At 45.2% G+C, this 16,901-nt stretch overlaps 2 protein-coding genes across 9 annotated transcripts in view; both read left to right on the forward strand.

The window, feature by feature from the left end:
• LOC115123672 (zinc finger RNA-binding protein) overlaps positions 1-15,213 on the forward strand; it is a 54,243-nt gene extending 39,030 nt beyond the window's left edge. For 6 of the 8 annotated variants that reach the window (XM_065011320.1, XM_065011322.1, XM_065011324.1 and 3 more), the window contains exons 14-21: positions 3,616-3,836; positions 3,999-4,149; positions 4,234-4,396; positions 7,662-7,753; positions 8,735-8,830; positions 9,616-9,727; positions 9,906-10,003; positions 12,377-15,213. In XM_065011320.1, coding sequence (XP_064867392.1) covers positions 3,616-3,836; positions 3,999-4,149; positions 4,234-4,396; positions 7,662-7,753; positions 8,735-8,830; positions 9,616-9,727; positions 9,906-10,003; positions 12,377-12,562 — 1,119 coding nt within the window. In that variant the 3' untranslated portion in view covers positions 12,563-15,213. The other 2 variants (XM_065011323.1, XM_065011326.1) reach the window with 2 other exon arrangements.
• Positions 15,214-16,669: 1,456 nt separating this feature from the next.
• Positions 16,670-16,901, forward strand: part of mtmr12 (myotubularin related protein 12) — a 28,078-nt gene continuing 27,846 nt past the window's right edge. Inside the window, exon 1 of the mRNA XM_065011328.1 lies at positions 16,670-16,843. Coding sequence (XP_064867400.1) covers positions 16,772-16,843 — 72 coding nt within the window. The 5' untranslated portion in view covers positions 16,670-16,771. The remainder of the gene's footprint in view (positions 16,844-16,901) is intronic.

Genomic DNA, 16,901 nt, shown 5'->3' on the forward strand with positions numbered 1-16,901 from the left:
CCGGGTTTATAGACCTGGTCTACAGGGGACCACGTAGGAGAGGTCAGGACCGGGTTTATAGACCTGGTCTACAGGGGGAGGGCACATAGGAGAGGTCAGGACCGGGTTTATAGACCTGGTCTACAGGGGACCACGTAGGAGAGGTCAGGACCGGGTTTATAGACCTGGTCTACAGGGGGGCGGCACGTCAGGACGAGGTTTATAGACCTGGTCTACAGGGGGACGGCACGTCGGAGAGGTCAGGACGGGGTTTATAGACCTGGTCTACAGGGGGAGGGCACGTCAGGACGAGGTTTATAGACCTGGTCTGCAGGGGGACGGCACGTAGGAGAGGTCAGGACGGGGTTTATAGACCTGGTCTACAGGGGGGCGGCACGTCAGGACACGGTTTATAGACCTGGTCTACAGGGGACGGCACGTAGGAGAGGTCAGGACCGGGTTTATAGACCTGGTCTACAGGGGGACGGCACGTCAGGACGAGGTTTATAGACCTGGTCTACAGGGGACGGCACGTCGGAGAGGTCAGGACGGGGTTTATAGACCTGGTCTACAGGGGACCACGTAGGAGAGGTCAGGACCGGGTTTATAGACCTGGTCTACAGGGGGGCGGCACGTCAGGACGAGGTTTATAGACCTGGTCTACAGGGGACGGCACGTAGGAGAGGTCAGGACCGGGTTTATAGACCTGGTCTACAGGGGGAGGGCACGTCAGGACGAGGTTTATAGACCTGGTCTGCAGGGGGACGGCACGTAGGAGAGGTCAGGACGGGGTTTATAGACCTGGTCTACAGGGGGGCGGCACGTCAGGACACGGTTTATAGACCTGGTCTACAGGGGACGGCACGTAGGAGAGGTCAGGACCGGGTTTATAGACCTGGTCTACAGGGGGACGGCACGTCAGGACGAGGTTTATAGACCTGGTCTACAGGGGACGGCACGTCGGAGAGGTCAGGACGGGGTTTATAGACCTGGTCTACAGGGGACGGCACATAGGAGAGGTCAGGACGGGGATTATAGACCTGGTCTACAAGGGACGGCACGTCGGAGAGGTCAGGACGGGGTTTATAGACCTGGTCTACAAGGGGCGGCACGTCGTGACTGGGTTTATAGACCTGGTCTACAGGGGACGGCACATAGGAGAGGTCAGGACGGGGATTATAGACCTGGTCTACAAGGGACGGCACGTCTGAGGTCTGGATGGGGTTTAGTCATCATTGCGGTGGTCATCAGTCATTGGTTTAAACCCACTATGTTTACGGTAGCAGGTCTCCAGTCTGTCTGTAGTCTTCCAACGACTCTTTAGCTTTCTGCTGCCCAATCGGTCATGGGTTGGGTAATGTTGTTTTATGCGATCACACATTGTAGCCAGTTGGGTCTGATAGGCTCCACCCTCTCTTCCCATTGGTAGTTTTCATCGAAGCCTCCCTCCACGTCCGCCCATCGTAGCCTCGTCATGATACCCCGCAAATGTGCGCGATCTCAGCCAGCAGATGGCTTGTACAGCCGGGCCATCTTAAATAGCTGTGTGGTTAACACCAGTGTCCCTTTGTAGGACGTTCTTTAGCAGAGTCTTTCATTTCGTCTTCTGGATGTCGAATGAGCGTGTACCGTTCGTTATGGCCCTCTTCACCATCCGCAGGTCGCGGATTAGGGGACGTTACCAGAGGTGCCTGGAGAAAGGTTGTGTTCGGGTCCCCCTTTTTTACATGTTCGTTGGGGGTGAGGGACTTAGCTGCGTGGTTAGGGGTCAACGTCGATGGTGTACTAAGTTCCCAGAGTCCATCAACACCAGAGAACGGGACTCCATGTGGGCGGTGCACGGAACTGATTTCAACAGCTCTTAGGACTCCTCAGAGGGGTCTGCTGGTAGAGCTGCGGTGGAGGAGACGGCTGAGCAAGTTGCTGTAAGACAACCAGGGCTGGTGCAGTGGATACAGGGGCGGCAGGGTAGCCTAGTGGTTAGAGCGTTGGACTAGGTTGCAAGTTCAAACCCCTGAGCTGACACGGTACAAATCTGTCGTTCTGCCCCTGAACAGGGACCCACTGTTCCTAGGCCGTCATTGAAAATAAGAGTTTGTTCACAACCGGTCGTGATCGGGAGTCCCACAGGGCGGCGCACAATTTTGGCCCAGCGTCGTCCGGGAAGGGTTTGGCCTGGGTCGGCCGTCATTGTAAATAAGAAACTGAGTTGCTTAGTAAAAGAAATGTTAAAAAGTAATAATTCAAACGAGAGTCGTCGTCCCCCAAACACACACTTTAAAATATATATATATATATGTGTAATTTTAAATGTTATACCCACATGGTAGTTTCTCCTATGCAAATTCTAGGGCAAATTTCCCTAGAATTTTCCCTAGAATTTCAAAATGTAGGTTTTACATTTATAGCTGGTTTCCCTACTGTTTTACCAGTACACTGATTTTAATACATTTTCTGTTTGTTTTTCTTAGCTGCAGAAGTAGGAATATTTTCTTATCTCTATTTCTTACCCTGGGATCACAACTCATAACCGTGCCATGACCACTTCTCTGCTTCAACAGAGAAACCCCTTGTCTCTGACCAGGAGACTTCTGCTTCAACGAAAATAGCCAAATTGGAGATCAACAGGATGTTTGCCCTAGAATGACTTATCTTTCATTAAAAATCTCTGTTTTTATTATATGATTTCCTAATGAAAGATTCTAGGACTTCTCCTATTCAGAAAGAACTCTGCTACAACAAAGTTTATAACTAGGGGTATCTTTTGATACAACAAAATACCTCATGTGCACAACCTGTTCCCAGAACAGGATTTTCTGTGATGTTTAAAATAATATCGGTCTCACCTGTCCGAAAATGGCGTATCCACTCTTTGCCGGTCCCTTTTCTGCTCTGTTTTTAGTTGGTGTGGGCTCCCTTGCATCCCTTGCAGTTGGTGTGGGCTCCCTTGCATCCCTTGCAGTTGGTGTGGGATCCTTTGCAATTTTGTCTACTTGTGGATCAATCAGCAAGCGGAGTTAGCCATCCCATCCTCGTCGCTAAATTGTCGTAGCAATTCTACAGGAAGAGGGAGACTGTAGATTCCTCTTACAACAACCTTTAAGATTTGCAAAAATGAAGGAATTAACCACTGCCAAGAGTGATTCAGTTGAAAGCTTAACAAACATAGTCAGGTCTCTGCTTTTATAGGAAAAAGCGCAACCTCTTGGCAGTTTAGCAGATGTGTGGAAACGGGCGGAACAAAGGCGGTTTTGTTATTAAGAAGGTTCGACCGTTTTAGTCAGTTCACACTGCTCCTTCCTGCAAGGTACCACACAGCTGACTTCCTGCAGATAGTAAACCCATGATGTCACATGCTACGGTCGTACCTAAACGGATCTTAGCTACACGGCTAAGATTATGGCTAAGGTTACGGTTATGGCTAAGTCCCACAAAGACAAGTTTGTATCAGGTTAGAAAAAACACTAGCATATAACAAAGAGACAATTCTTTAAACAGTAAAACACAGGATTTTCCACGACACATACTTTAGCTATTGCCTTAGAATCCAGTGACTATATGGTAAGAACTCATTTCTAACCCCTTTCCTTCCCACTGCTGTGACATTGAGACCTTTCGTTGTGCTTTACCTCGCAGCCTCCCCGTCGGCCGGACTCATCAGACGACCGTTACGTGATGACTAAGCACGCGACCATCTACCCCTCTGAGGACGAGCTGCAGGCCATCCAGAAGATCGTCTCTATCACAGAGAGAGCCCTCAAACTGGTCTCGGACATCATCATCGACCAGGACAAGACCAAGGAGACTACTGGGGAGGACAAGGATACAAAAGAGGTTCCCAAGACTCCCCAAGACCGGTGAGGATGAGTGGGGGATAGATAGATGGAAGGTTGGGGAAACTCAACCCTGAATGTTTGCCTCCTCAGAGCTCTGAAAGGGGGTGATGAGGATGGGGGTGCTGCTCTGTTTCAGTCGGTTTTCTAACATTTAGATACCTAATGAATGCCTCCCTCCTGTAGAGCTCTGAAGGGGGTGATGAGGGTGGGGGTCCTGGCTAAAGGACTGCTGCTCTGTGGAGACAACAATGTCAACCTGGTCCTGCTTTGCTCAGAGAAACCCACCAAGAACCTGCTAAGCCGCATAGTGGAGCATCTCCCCAAGCAGCTGACGGTACACACACACCAATGATACCCACCCACCCACACACACCAACGATACCAGCACACTTACCTCTCTCGCTCTTCTCCCCTCCAGGTGGTGACCCCAGAGAAGTACGAGGTGAAGGGTTCCATGGAGAACTGTTCTATCATCCTGACGGCAGAAGCCGACCCCAAAATGACAGTCACCATCACCCTGACCTCACCCAGCATCCGAGAGGAGGAGGAGACCCCTACCACACCCCCGCCACGGGACGGAGGTTGGAAAGACACTCTCCTTCCCTTCTCTCTCTCTCTCTCTCTCTCTCTCTCTCTCTCTCTCTCTCTCTCTCTCTGCCACTTAGCTATGGGTGCATTAGTGTGTTCAGGGTGGGGTTTGCACTTTTTGGTCCTGTTTCTCCAATGGTCTTAAAGTTCGCCGCTCACCCAGTACCCGAATGAATGCACCCTGTAAGATCCATTATCGGAGGAGACCTACCCTGGTGGCACTTCCAGCTGTACGGCACTAAGTTCAGATTTGACCTGTTGAGCCTTTCTCACAGTCTTGTCATTTTTTTGTAGACTCTAGTTATCGTTTTCAACTTCAACCAATGACGCGCTTGAGCTCTGTCATGACATGAGATGATTGGTCATCATAAAACGGTGTGCTTTCAAAAGGCCTTTTAGGATTTCTAGGTCCAATAGTCAGTGATTTTATTTGTATTTATTTTTTTAACGTTGGGATTAGAGAAGTACTAAATGGTCAATATTCTGTCGTTTTAATTCACTATCATAAATGTTTAAAGGGAAGTAAAGAACTAAAGTTTTGGGGATCTGTTCAAATTGTCCAAGAGTGTTTTTGAAGGCAGAGAAGCCATCTTTTTGACTTGTATTTTTGTATCTTAAAACCAACCTGAATGATATACCAAAGGCTCATCGTTGAAAAAACGTATTTGTAGAAACTTGACTTTCTAGTCATGGTTAGAGCTCAGCAGTCCTGGTAAAGTCTTGACGGTTCCTCGTGCCACCAGTGTAGCTCTTACTCTTTCTGGAACTCTCCTTCAGTGCGTCTTGTAATGCTGTCCCCTACAAAACAAAGCATGGACAGTGTTTGCATTTTCAGACTAGTTTTTAGTTCCCAGGTAAGATTTAATTTTTGTTTCCTGTATTCCCAGGGGCGTTTGTTCCACCGGCACACCACTACGATAAACCCTCCCACACCGGGTCAATCGTTAGCGCTCTTAGATCAGAACTACATACATCAGAGGAATGTTATTCACTACAGATATTAAAAAGAAATTGAAAGACCCATTGGGAAGGGGAAGTGGCGAGGCACCGAATCCTGACTTACGAAACGTGCACACAACTCAGAGCTCTGCACAAATCGTGCGTAGATTGATGTCGCTGGAGAGGTTTTTTTTAGCGGAGGTTTGAGTTGAGCGGGCGTTTTGTCAGGTTAGGATTTGGCCAAATGAGAAGAGCAGAAAGAACAGGGTTACAGAAGACTGTTACAGAACACACACAGATGCTGTTCTAGAACACAGACTGTTCTAGAACACAGACTGTTCTAGAACACAAAGACAAGAAATGGGTTCACACATCCCCACAGGAAACAAATCTTATGTTGGTCTGGTCGCGAGGAGGTGATCTGTTCTTACATGCTCCCTGAGTGAACTGGTGTCCCCCTCCACACAGAAGCCTATGCACAGACAGATCTGTCCTTTTTTTTTTGTGTAGCTAATCATGCTGTTAACACCCCCCCTCCCTCCAAAAAAAGATATGACGTGAAAGCCCTTTTGATCATTCTCTGCATTTGTTGACAATGGAGGGGTGGGAGTGAGTGTTGCTAAGCTCCTGTTGCTAAGCTCCTGTAACTATCTAGCACGCCTCTTATGTTTTGTTGTGCCAACTTTTTTTTTTCTTTTCTCACCCTATTCCAGAAGTGTGCACTTGCACACTCTGTCAATGGATTTGAAAGCATAAGGATTGGAGTTGCCCAGAGAGGGTATCCATTTTGTTAAATCCAGTTTCAGAAAGTGGATTTGAAAGCACAAGGTTTGGAGTTGCCCAGAGAGGGTATCCATTTTGTTAAATCCAGTTTCAGAAAGTGGATTTGAAAGCATAAGGTTTGGAGTTGCCCAGAGAGGGTATCCATTTTGTTAAATCCAGTTTCAGAAAGTGGATTTGAAAGCATAAGGTTTGGAGTTGCCCAGAGAGGGTGTCCATCCAGCATTTTGTTAAATCCAGTTTCAGAAAGTGGATTTGAAAGCATAAGGATTGGAGTTGCCCAGAGAGGGTATCCGTCTACCATTTTGTTAAATCCAGTTTCAGAAAGTGGGCAAGTGCACACTTCAGCATAAAGGTGCAAAATGGGGACGCTGTGTGGCCAGCCTGCAGTAGACTTCAGTAGGCCAGGAATGAAGGCTTTGGCAGACTGGTAGGACCCGGGTACTGCAGAGCAGTATACAGTTAGTGTGATTTATCTGTTTGTTGGTTTCATGCCCAACCTACTGATTTTAATCCAGCCAGTTATGCATGCAACGATGTCCGATCTAACCCTTCTTTTTTTCTGCTGGGAGCTTCCATGTTTGTAGTTTTTCTGCTGCAACATAATTTGTAGTTTTCTTTACCAGTCCAGTCCCCAAAGCCCTCTGTTCTTTTTAATTGTTTTATCTTTCAAAAAAATAAGTCTCCAGTATGTGGGAGGGTTCAAACCTCAGCCCAGCCCCCCCCCCAGCCAACCAGCTCCTCCGGAAGGATTTTTGACCAAGGTCCCCCCCCCCCACCACCCAAACACTTTGCCACACCTATCATTGCCATGCCACTGTTAGACATCAGCTCAGTTAACACTCCTGTTCTGTCCCCTCTCCTTTGTTTCTGTTATTAGTTACCAGGGCCCAGACTAATGCGCCAGGGCCCAGACTAACGACCCATTGGAATCCCCCTAGAGTATCCGTCCAGTGTCATCTCAGAAGATCTAAGACTGAAAGTGACAAACGATTGGCGTAACGTTGCGTACTTGAACAAGCTAACATTATATCTCCGTTTTTGAGATTTGAAACTTCTCTGTTAAGACTTACATTTCAGCACATGATAACAATAGGCCTACATTCCAGTTCAGTTACTTGATCAAATGAATGGTACCAGCCGACAGTAGCTACTAGGTCAGCCTGAGTTAGATAATGATGGTGGTTCCCGTCACTCATCCTGCTTCTCTCCAGGTTCTGGTTCAGCATTTTACGGCAGTCCCGTAATTCACCTTCCTTTTACCTAACACCTCACACCAGCGTAAACCTAACGTTACATACGTGACACTCTACATCTTCAATGAGGTCAGGTTGATTTATTTGGCAGCAACTCCAATCAGATTAAGACCTTTTCATCTAGTTCACTTCCTGGTTCCCTACTGAAACCCTATCTTGGTATGTGTGGCAATGTGTTTGTATCTTCTTTGTTAATGAGTCTTGCTCTACTTGGTCAAACACCCGTTCCTCCTCAACACCTCAACCGACCACCATTTTGACAATTGGACTCATCCATTTTTAGATGTAACCTTGGTGAAAGACCCAGAGGACGTCTTGGACAGGCTAAAATGCCTTGCCGCTCTGGCGGCTCTGCGGCACGCTAAGTGGTTCCAGGTTCGGACACATCCATCTTACTTTCTTATTGTAGCCTTATGAGATGCATATTTTTTGGGGGGGGGATTCCTTTGTTTTGAATTTTGTTTTAATGAAGGAATTTTAATAATGAATTTTAACACTTCCCACAACCACAACAACAAACACACAGTAATAACTGAATACAGTTCAATTATTGTTTGAAAAAAGATAAATTCAATGATGCCACACACGTAATGATAAAGAATCTAACCAGATTGAATATTCAATCTTTATTTTTTTTAATATTTATTGTTGAACTTTAGTATGGTAATGATTTTTTTTTTTTAAATAATAAAAAAACTGGCATCCTTGTATGATTTCATTATCCTCCCTTCCAGACTATATTGTCAGTTAAAACATGATTCCATAAGGCTGCAGAGATATCTTTGCATAAGATCTGATAAGAGCTTCCATGTTGAGCATTAGTATCTTGTGATTTTTTTGTATTTATTTTTAATAGAAGAATAGGGATTGAGAGAAATGGGACATCTGATTTTTTTTTTATTGTTTTAGTTTTAACTGTGTCGCTGCAATGGCAGAAAAAGCACAGGTAAAGCAGATTCCCTCCCCTCTCACAGTCCCTATCCTTCATCTTCTTTACAAACACAAACTCTGTACCTGACGCTTCTGTCAAACACTTGATCAACTTGAGAAGTCAGGGTTTATAAGATGACAAGGAAATTTAAACCTTTTTTCTTGTTTCATCTTGCAAACTGTGAGCTCTCATTTTAAATTTTATTTTTTTACTAATGTTATGAGGTGAAATACTCCTGGAAATGGCAGCTGATTCCAACCAATTACGGACAATTAATTAATTGAGTTTTCAATCAACCTATCACAAGCTTCCATTGTGTACAGTAGTGTTTGGCCCTCTATGACAGGCCTGTTGTAATGTACCCTATAATAGTCTGTCTGTTCCCGTCTGTTATCACTAAACTAAACCTGTTGTTGCTCCACAAGGCTAGAGCGAACGGACTCCAGTCCTGCGTGATTGTTATTCGTATCCTGCGTGACCTCTGTCAGAGGGTCCCCACATGGTCCGCCTTCCCCAGCTGGGTGAGTTCATCGTCAGGCTAGCGCTGGAGTCGACAACTGTCTCATGAGTTTATTATTTTTTTTTAATATGTTGTTAGAGAAGTATTGGACTTTAATGGGCCGGTGTATTGGACACAGATGAAGCCCAGTCCATTGAATTGTTTCTGGTCCCGGACGAGGCATAATCTGTGTCTGGATGGTTCTAGAACACCGGGAAACCGACCATATAGGTCAATTAAAGGGATAGTTGGGGATTTGTTTGTCTTTGTTCAGTTTGAAGGAAGAGTCTAACGTTAGTGCAATGACTGTAAGTTGTTGGGAACAGCTAGCACGTTCGCTGTTCCTGTAGACTTCGTCTTTGCGCTGACGCTAGTTAGCATTGGCTCGCAGAACTGGTATCCTCCAGTGCATCTGACTCTGGGGAAGTAGATAAAAGGGCTTCATTGACAAAATCCTGAACTATCCCTTTAAGTTCATGCTTTCGAGTGTCAAACAGATGTGTTAACGACGAACACACTGGCTACAACTCAGTAGTAAAAAGTGTCTTCTTTCCCTGACGTGAGGTGGCAAGGACAGATCCTAAATACTTTAGATTCACTCAATGAGGAGTTTAAACGTCTCCATCCCCTCTGCTCCTCCTCCATCCCCCTCTGCTCCTCCTCCATCCCCCTCTGCTCCTCCTCCATCCCCCTCTGCTCCTCCTCCATCCCCCTCTGCCATCCCCCTCTGCTCCTCCTCCATCCCCCTCTGCTCCTCCTCCATACTTCCTCTCCTCCTCCATCCCCTCTCTTTCCTTTGTTCTCCAGGCCATGGAGCTGCTGGTAGAGAAGACCATTAGCAGTGCCTCTGGCCCCCTGAGCCCAGGCGATGCACTGAGACGAGTCTTTGAATGTATTTCCTCTGGGATTCTGCTCCCCGGTAAGTCCAACCGATTTATTTTCTTTACTCTTTATAGCAGACTATTTAGCATATTTCATCATGGGAGACATTTTTTGTTGTTCTTGATGATCGTATCAGACTTTCACGTAGTTGGGTTGGGTTAATGGTGTGTTGGCATTTAGCAGAGTGCTGATAGGTGTGTTTGGTTGTCCTCTAGGTGGCCCCGGATTGGTCGACCCGTGTGAGAAGAACCCCACTGATACCCTGACAGCCATGGAGGAGCAACACAGAGAGGACATCACCTCAAGTGCCCAGGTACTGACAGACACGTGTATAGAATGTACCAGTCAGAAGGTTGGACACGACTACATGGTTCCATGTGTGTTATTTCCTAGTTTTGATGTCTCTACTATTATTCTACAATGTAGAAAATAGTAAAAATAAAGAGAAACCCTTGAATGAGTAGGTGTGTCCAAACTTTTGACTGCTACTGTAAATATAATGTATTAAATAAATTGAACAAAAATATAAAGGCAACATGTTTAAGTTTCAAGAGCTGAAATAAAAGATCCCAGAAATGTTCCATTTGCACAAAACGCTTATTTCTCCTAAATGTTGTGCACAAATATGTTTACATCCCTGCTAGTGAGCATTTCTCCTTTGCCAAGATAATCCTTCCACCTGACAGGTGGAATCATATCAAGAAACTGATTAAACAGCATGATCATTACACAAGTGCACCTTGTGCTGGGGGACAAAAGGCCACTCTAAAATGTGCAGTTTTGTCACATAACACAACGCCACAAAATGTCTCAGGTTTTGAGGGAACGTGCAATTGACATGCTGACTGCAGGAATGTCCACCAGAGCTGTTGCCAGAAAATGTCACGTTAATTTCGCTTCCGTAAGCCGCCTCCAACATCGTTTTAGAGAAATTGGTAATACGTCCAACCGGCCTCACAAACGCAGACTGCATGTAACCACGCCAACCCAGGACCTCCACATCCGGCTTCTTCCCCTGCTGACTGAGACCAGGCACCAGGACAGCTGATGAAACAGTGGGTTTGCACAACCAAAGTATTTCTACACAAACGGTCTCAGGGAAGCTCGTCTGGGTGCTCGTCGTCCTCACCAGGGTTCTTGACCTGACTGCAGTTCAGCTTCGTAACCAGACAAAAGCAAAGCAAATGCTTCAGCACGATGGCCACTGGCTAGAGAAGCTCTTCACGGCTGAATCCCAGTTGTACCTGTACCGGGCAGATGGCCACTGGCTGGAGAAGCTGTGGGGTTATAGTAATGGGAACATGGTGGCAGTGGGGTTATGGTAATGGGAACATGGTGGCAGTGGAGTTATGGTAATGGGAACATGGTGGCAGTGGGGTTATGGTAATGGGAACATGGTGGCAGTGGGGTTATGGTAATGGGAACATGGTGGCAGTGGGGTTATGGTAATGGGAACATGGTGGCAGTGGGGTTATGGTAATGGGAACATGGTGGCAGTGGGGTTATGGTAATGGGAACATGGTGGCAGTGGGGTTATGGTAATGGGAACATGGTGGCAGTGGGGTTATGGTAATGGGAACATGGTGGCAGTGGGGTTATGGTAATGGGAACATGGTGGCAGTGGAGTTATGGTAATGGGAAGACATAATCTACGTACAACGAACACAATTACATTTTATCAATGGAAATTGAATCTACAGAGATACCGTGATGAGATCGTGAGGCCCGTTGTCGTGCCATTCATCCTCCGCCATCACCTCATGTTTCAGCATGATAATGCACGGCCCCATGTAGCAAGGATCTCTACACAATTCCTGGAAGCTGAAAATGTCCCAGTTCTTCCATGGCCTACATACTCACCAGACATGTCACCCATTGAGCATGTTTGGGATGCTCTGGATCAACGTGTACGACGGTGTGTTCCAGTTCCCACCAATATCCAGAAACCTCCACAGCCATTTAAGGAGGAGTGGGACAACATTCCACAGGCCACAATCAACAGCCTGATCAACTCTATGTGAAGGAGATGTGTCACGCTGCATGAGACAAATGGTGATCACACCAGATACAGACTGGTTTTCTGATCACACCAGATACAGACTGGTTTTCTGATCACACCAGATACAGACTGGTTTTCTGATCCACGCCCTTGGCCTTTTTTTAAAGGTATCTGTGACCAACAGATGCATATCTGTATTCCCAGTCATGTGAAATCCATAGATTAGGGCCTAATGAATTTATTTTAATTGACTGATTTCCTGATATGAACTGTAACTCAGTAACGTCTTTGAAATGGATGCGTTTTTACATTTATGGTGTAACTGAACAAAATTCTAAGGTACTGGCCATATGTAAAGTTTAATATATCATTATGGATGTAAGGTATTGGCCACCATACATACCTACCTACATACCTACCTTTTTTATTTATATATTTTTTTTTTAAGAAGGAAAAAAAAATGTATATTTCTTGAGGTTCACCGTAAATATAAGGTGCTGTATGTAGTTAACTCTCCCTGTCCGTCTGCTAGAGGGAATGTCTTCTATTGACCAACTGTGTCTCTGTCCAGTTTGCTCTGCGTCTGCTAGAGGGAATGTCTTCTATTGACCAACTGTGTCTCTGTCCAGTTTGCTCTGCGTCTGCTAGAGGGAATGTCTTCTATTGACCAACTGTGTCTCTGTCCAGTTTGCTCTGCGGCTGCTAGCCTTCCGTCAGATCCACAAGGTGCTGGGCATGGACCCACTGCCCCAGATGAAACCTCGCTTCAACGTCTGCACCAACCGCAAGCGTCGCCGTGACAACAGCGACGGAACGGACGGATTCGAGGGTGAAGGGAAGAAGGACAAGAAGGATTTCGACAGCAGCTGCTAGGACCTGCCCCCCACCACCCCCCCACACCCCACCCCAATTCATTTAAAGTTGTGTGTGTGTGGCCACGTTTCAGGCTGGCTACATTGCAGTTACCTGCCGGAATCTCACGACACCTGGATGTGTGTTTTTTTTTTAAGATGAGCGCTAACCATAATCCTATAGCATTCTGATGATGGATTGCCATTGGTTGATGCCTGCATTGCAATGTCGTCTGCCTGGAACGAGCCCTATGTACTTCTGTCACCTACTACAGGTGGGTTTGTGGTAAATGCTCAAGACCAACATCGGACAGGGCCTGGTCCTGTAAGCCATGAGTAAATCAGGGTTGTATTCATTTGGGCACGTAACAGTGTTTTTAAACGGGGGGGTGGGGGGAGAACTGAGCATTTCTATTGTCAGTCCGTTTTCTTCCTTTTTGGGTCCCAAATGAATATGACCCAGTCTTGACTGAATAGGCCTAATGCAGTACCCAGTTTGTCCACGATGTTCTGTTTTGGTAGCGATTGATATGACCTGTGGTTGGGACCTATAAACATCTCCTTCCTAGCTGATTCTATTCCCCTCCCTCCCATTTTTATTTCTCCAGTAGAAGTTACTACGACAACGGGGCTTCCTTTTTCCCAACGTTCTCCTTTTTAAACTTACGGTCTGTTTTTATTGTTGTTATATTGTGTTACAGACTTTCCAGTCTTTTTTCGAGTTATGAAAACGTAAACTAGAGTGAGATTTTTTTTTTTTTTTTTTTTTGTTCCAGTTGTTGATTTTAGATCTGGAAGATCTACGGTAAATGTTGATGCATCACATGCATGTTATTTCTAGTTGCAAAATATTCAGTGTTGGCCTGTTTTTTTTTTTTTTTTTTTTTTTGTAAATTTAAATACCCATTTATGAAGCACATAATTCGGACCAGTCACCAGTAAAATGTTTTTATTTTCCTAATAAGCTGTAATTTTCAATATGATCTTCTTTTTTTTTTTTTTAAAGTGTCGTGATGCTTGTTTTCAAAGTAAAAGCTACGGTCTTGTCCCATGTTTGTTGTTGCCAGACTAGTGTTTAACACGGGCTCCTTAACTGTGGTGTTTGTACTACATTTCTGAGGAAAACACTGATTCCTAATTTTGTTGTTTTGAACGTAGCTCTCTCTAATATATATATATATATATATATATATATATATATATATATATATATATATATATATATATATGATAATCTTGCAATAGATCAAAGTGTTTTTAGTTTGGATGAACTCACAGACCGTGCTTTCAGATTTTGTATTATGGTTTTTAACATTTTTGGTTTAACAGATTATAATGGGACATTTGTTGGCTTGCCCCAAATCTTGGTTTAACAGATTATAATGGGACATTTGTTGGCTTGCCCCAAATCTTGGTTTAACAGATTATAATGGGACATTTGTTGGCTTGCCCCAAATCTTGGTTTAACAGATTATAATGGGACATTTGTTGGCTTGCCCCAAATCTTGGTTTAACAGATTATAATGGGACATTTGTTGGCTTGCCCCAAATCTTGGTTTAACAGATTATAATGGGACATTTGTTGGCTTGCCCCAAATCTTGGTTTAACAGATTATAATGGGACATTTGTTGGCTTGCCCCAAATCTTGGTTTAACAGATTATAATGGGACATTTGTTGGCTTGCCCCAAATCTTGGTTTAACACTGCGTACATATAGTTCATCTGAATAATGTATAGAAAATGAAAAAACCGATTGGATTAAAAAAAGACGAGCGTAACGTTGTTGTTTAAACGTAGATCCATTTAATGTTTGACTGTCAGCCTGTCTCTGCCTGCCTCTCTCAGTCTGCCGCTCTCTGCCTCTCTGTCTGCCGCTCTCTGCCTGCCTCTCTGTCTGCCGCTCTCTGCCTCTCTGTCTGCCGCTCTCTGCCTCTCTGTCTGCCGCTCTCTGCCTCTCCCTCTGTCTGCCGCTCACTGCCTCTCCCTCTGTCTGCCGCTCACTGCCTCTCCCTCTGTCTGCCGCTCACTGCCTCTCCCTCTGTCTGCCGCTCACTGCCTCTCCCTCTGTCTGCCGCTCACTGCCTCTCCCTCTGTCTGCCGCTCTCTGCCTCTCCCTCTGTCTGCCGCTCTCTCGGTCTGTCTGCCGCTCTCTGCCTCTCCCTCTGTCTGCCTCTCTCTCGGTCTGTCTGCCGGTCTCTGCCTCTCTCTCTCGGTCTGTCTGTCTGTCTGCCGCTCTCTGCCTCTCCCTCTGTCTGCCGCTCTCTGCCTCTCTCTCTCGGTCTGTCTGCCGCTCTCTGCCTCTCCCTCTGTCTGCCGCTCTCTGCCTCTGCCTCTCTCTCTCGGTCTGTCTGCCGCTCTCTGCCTCTCCCTCTGTCTGCCTCTCTCTCTCGGTCTGTCTCTCTGCCTCTCTCGGTCTGTCTGTCTGCCTGCCTCTCTCTCAATTCAAGGTGTTTTATTGGCATGGGAAACATGTTTACATTGCCAAAGCAAGTGAAATTGATAAACAAAAGTTCTCTGTCTGGCTCTCTCTCTCCTCCCTTCTCGGTCGGTCTCTCTCGTGTGCTGCCTGTCAGTCAGCCTTTCGTGCTCGCTCTGTGCCTGTTTGTCTCTCTGTCTGTTTTAGTACCTCCACTTTACCATGGTCGGAATAAAGACATTTCCTGAATGAAGGACTTCTGGACTAAGTGGGGTTTGTTGTTTGGGTCTCAGCTCCCTATTTCCAAGGATATACATACACATCCAAGGTGTGGCGACACCACCTCAGCACTTTCATTTACATTACATTTACATTTAAGTCATTTAGCAGACGCTCTTATCCAGAACATTTCATGTTCAGCTGTATGAAGTCCCCCAGTGGCTTTATGAAACAACATGGAACCATAGAGAGATTTCCCTCTGTGCAGAATACAGTTTACTGACAGTGTCCCAACAGGATATGATGAGTGAGGTTAGACGGACAGGTCTTTTATCCCTTCAAAACAGGAAGACCACACAATGCGACCTCCATAGCCTGCTTCCTCTGCTGACAGACCATGAAATCAGAGCACCACTTGCCACATCAAAGAAACAAAATGTTAATTTTGTTTTGTTTAAAAAATAAATTTCAGCCCAAGATGAGGTTTTATAACCAAGCTATAAGTTTATAACCAAGCAGCCAAAGAGCGAGTTTATAACCAAGCTATGAGTTTATAACCAAGCTATGAGTTTATAACCAAGCTATGAGTTTATAACCAAGCTATGAGTTTATAACCAAGCTATGAGTTTATAACCAAGCTATGAGTTTATAACCAAGCTATGAGTATATATAACCAAGCTATGAGTGTATATATAACCAAGCTATGAGTATATATAACCAAGCTATGAGTATATATAACCAAGCTATGAGTATATAACCAAGCTATGAGTATATAACCAAGCTATGAGTATATAACCAAGCTATGAGTATATATAACCAAGCTATGAGTATATAACCAAGCTATGAGTATATAACCAAGCTATGAGTATATAACCAAGCTATGAGTATATAACCAAGCTATGAGTTTATAACCAAGCTATGACCACTAGACACACTAGCAATGAGGCGTGTCTTATGTACTGTATTCAGATCAGCAAAAATTCAAGTGGATGGTTCATCAAAGATGACCTATGATATTGACCAGATTCCCAAGTGACCGCCTCTAACACTAGAATTCATGTCCTCCATGATTTGAGGGCAAGTGAGATCAGGTGGGGACCATTCTAGCCAATGGGAGGGCAGATACGCGTGTGCCCAACATGCACAACGAAGTCGTTTTTCTCAAAGTTGCCTGAATGCGAAACGCATCCACTTATTTCAGTACATTTGTAACAAACATTTTGCGAGACGTATATATGTGATCAAGTAAGCCTGAGTCAATTTGACCATTCTCATAGACCGCCATATAAAAAAAATGTTTTAATGTTCTCACTTAAACTGACAGATTTGTGGATGGATGAAATCCTCTCGCTTCGCCTCTGTCAGTATCGGCCCGTCCCAAACGGGGAATGGGAGGTGGCATAAATACAAGACCGACAGACCTTACATCCAATAGAATCACGAGAATCATTTTTGGCCTCCTTGGCACAAGGCCAATGCGGATGTTCGATGGGCGGGTTCTGTTAAAGCAGGTTATTCTTCTGTTTTGGCCCCTTATTTCCACCTGGGTTCAGGTGGCAGAGAAAATAGATAGTTGTCAACTACAAGTTCTAGAAATGTTGAGTAGTTTAGGGAGCGCTGGTGGGAAGTCTGCCAAACCTTCGTTTGTTTCTTATGTGACGCCCGAGGTAAGTTATATATTTTTTAATTAAATTGTGCTTTATTAGTGTAAGCGATTATGCATGT

The sequence above is a fragment of the Oncorhynchus nerka genome, linkage group LG27 (genome assembly GCF_034236695.1).
Source record: "Oncorhynchus nerka isolate Pitt River linkage group LG27, Oner_Uvic_2.0, whole genome shotgun sequence".
NCBI classification, from domain to species: domain Eukaryota; kingdom Metazoa; phylum Chordata; class Actinopteri; order Salmoniformes; family Salmonidae; genus Oncorhynchus; species Oncorhynchus nerka.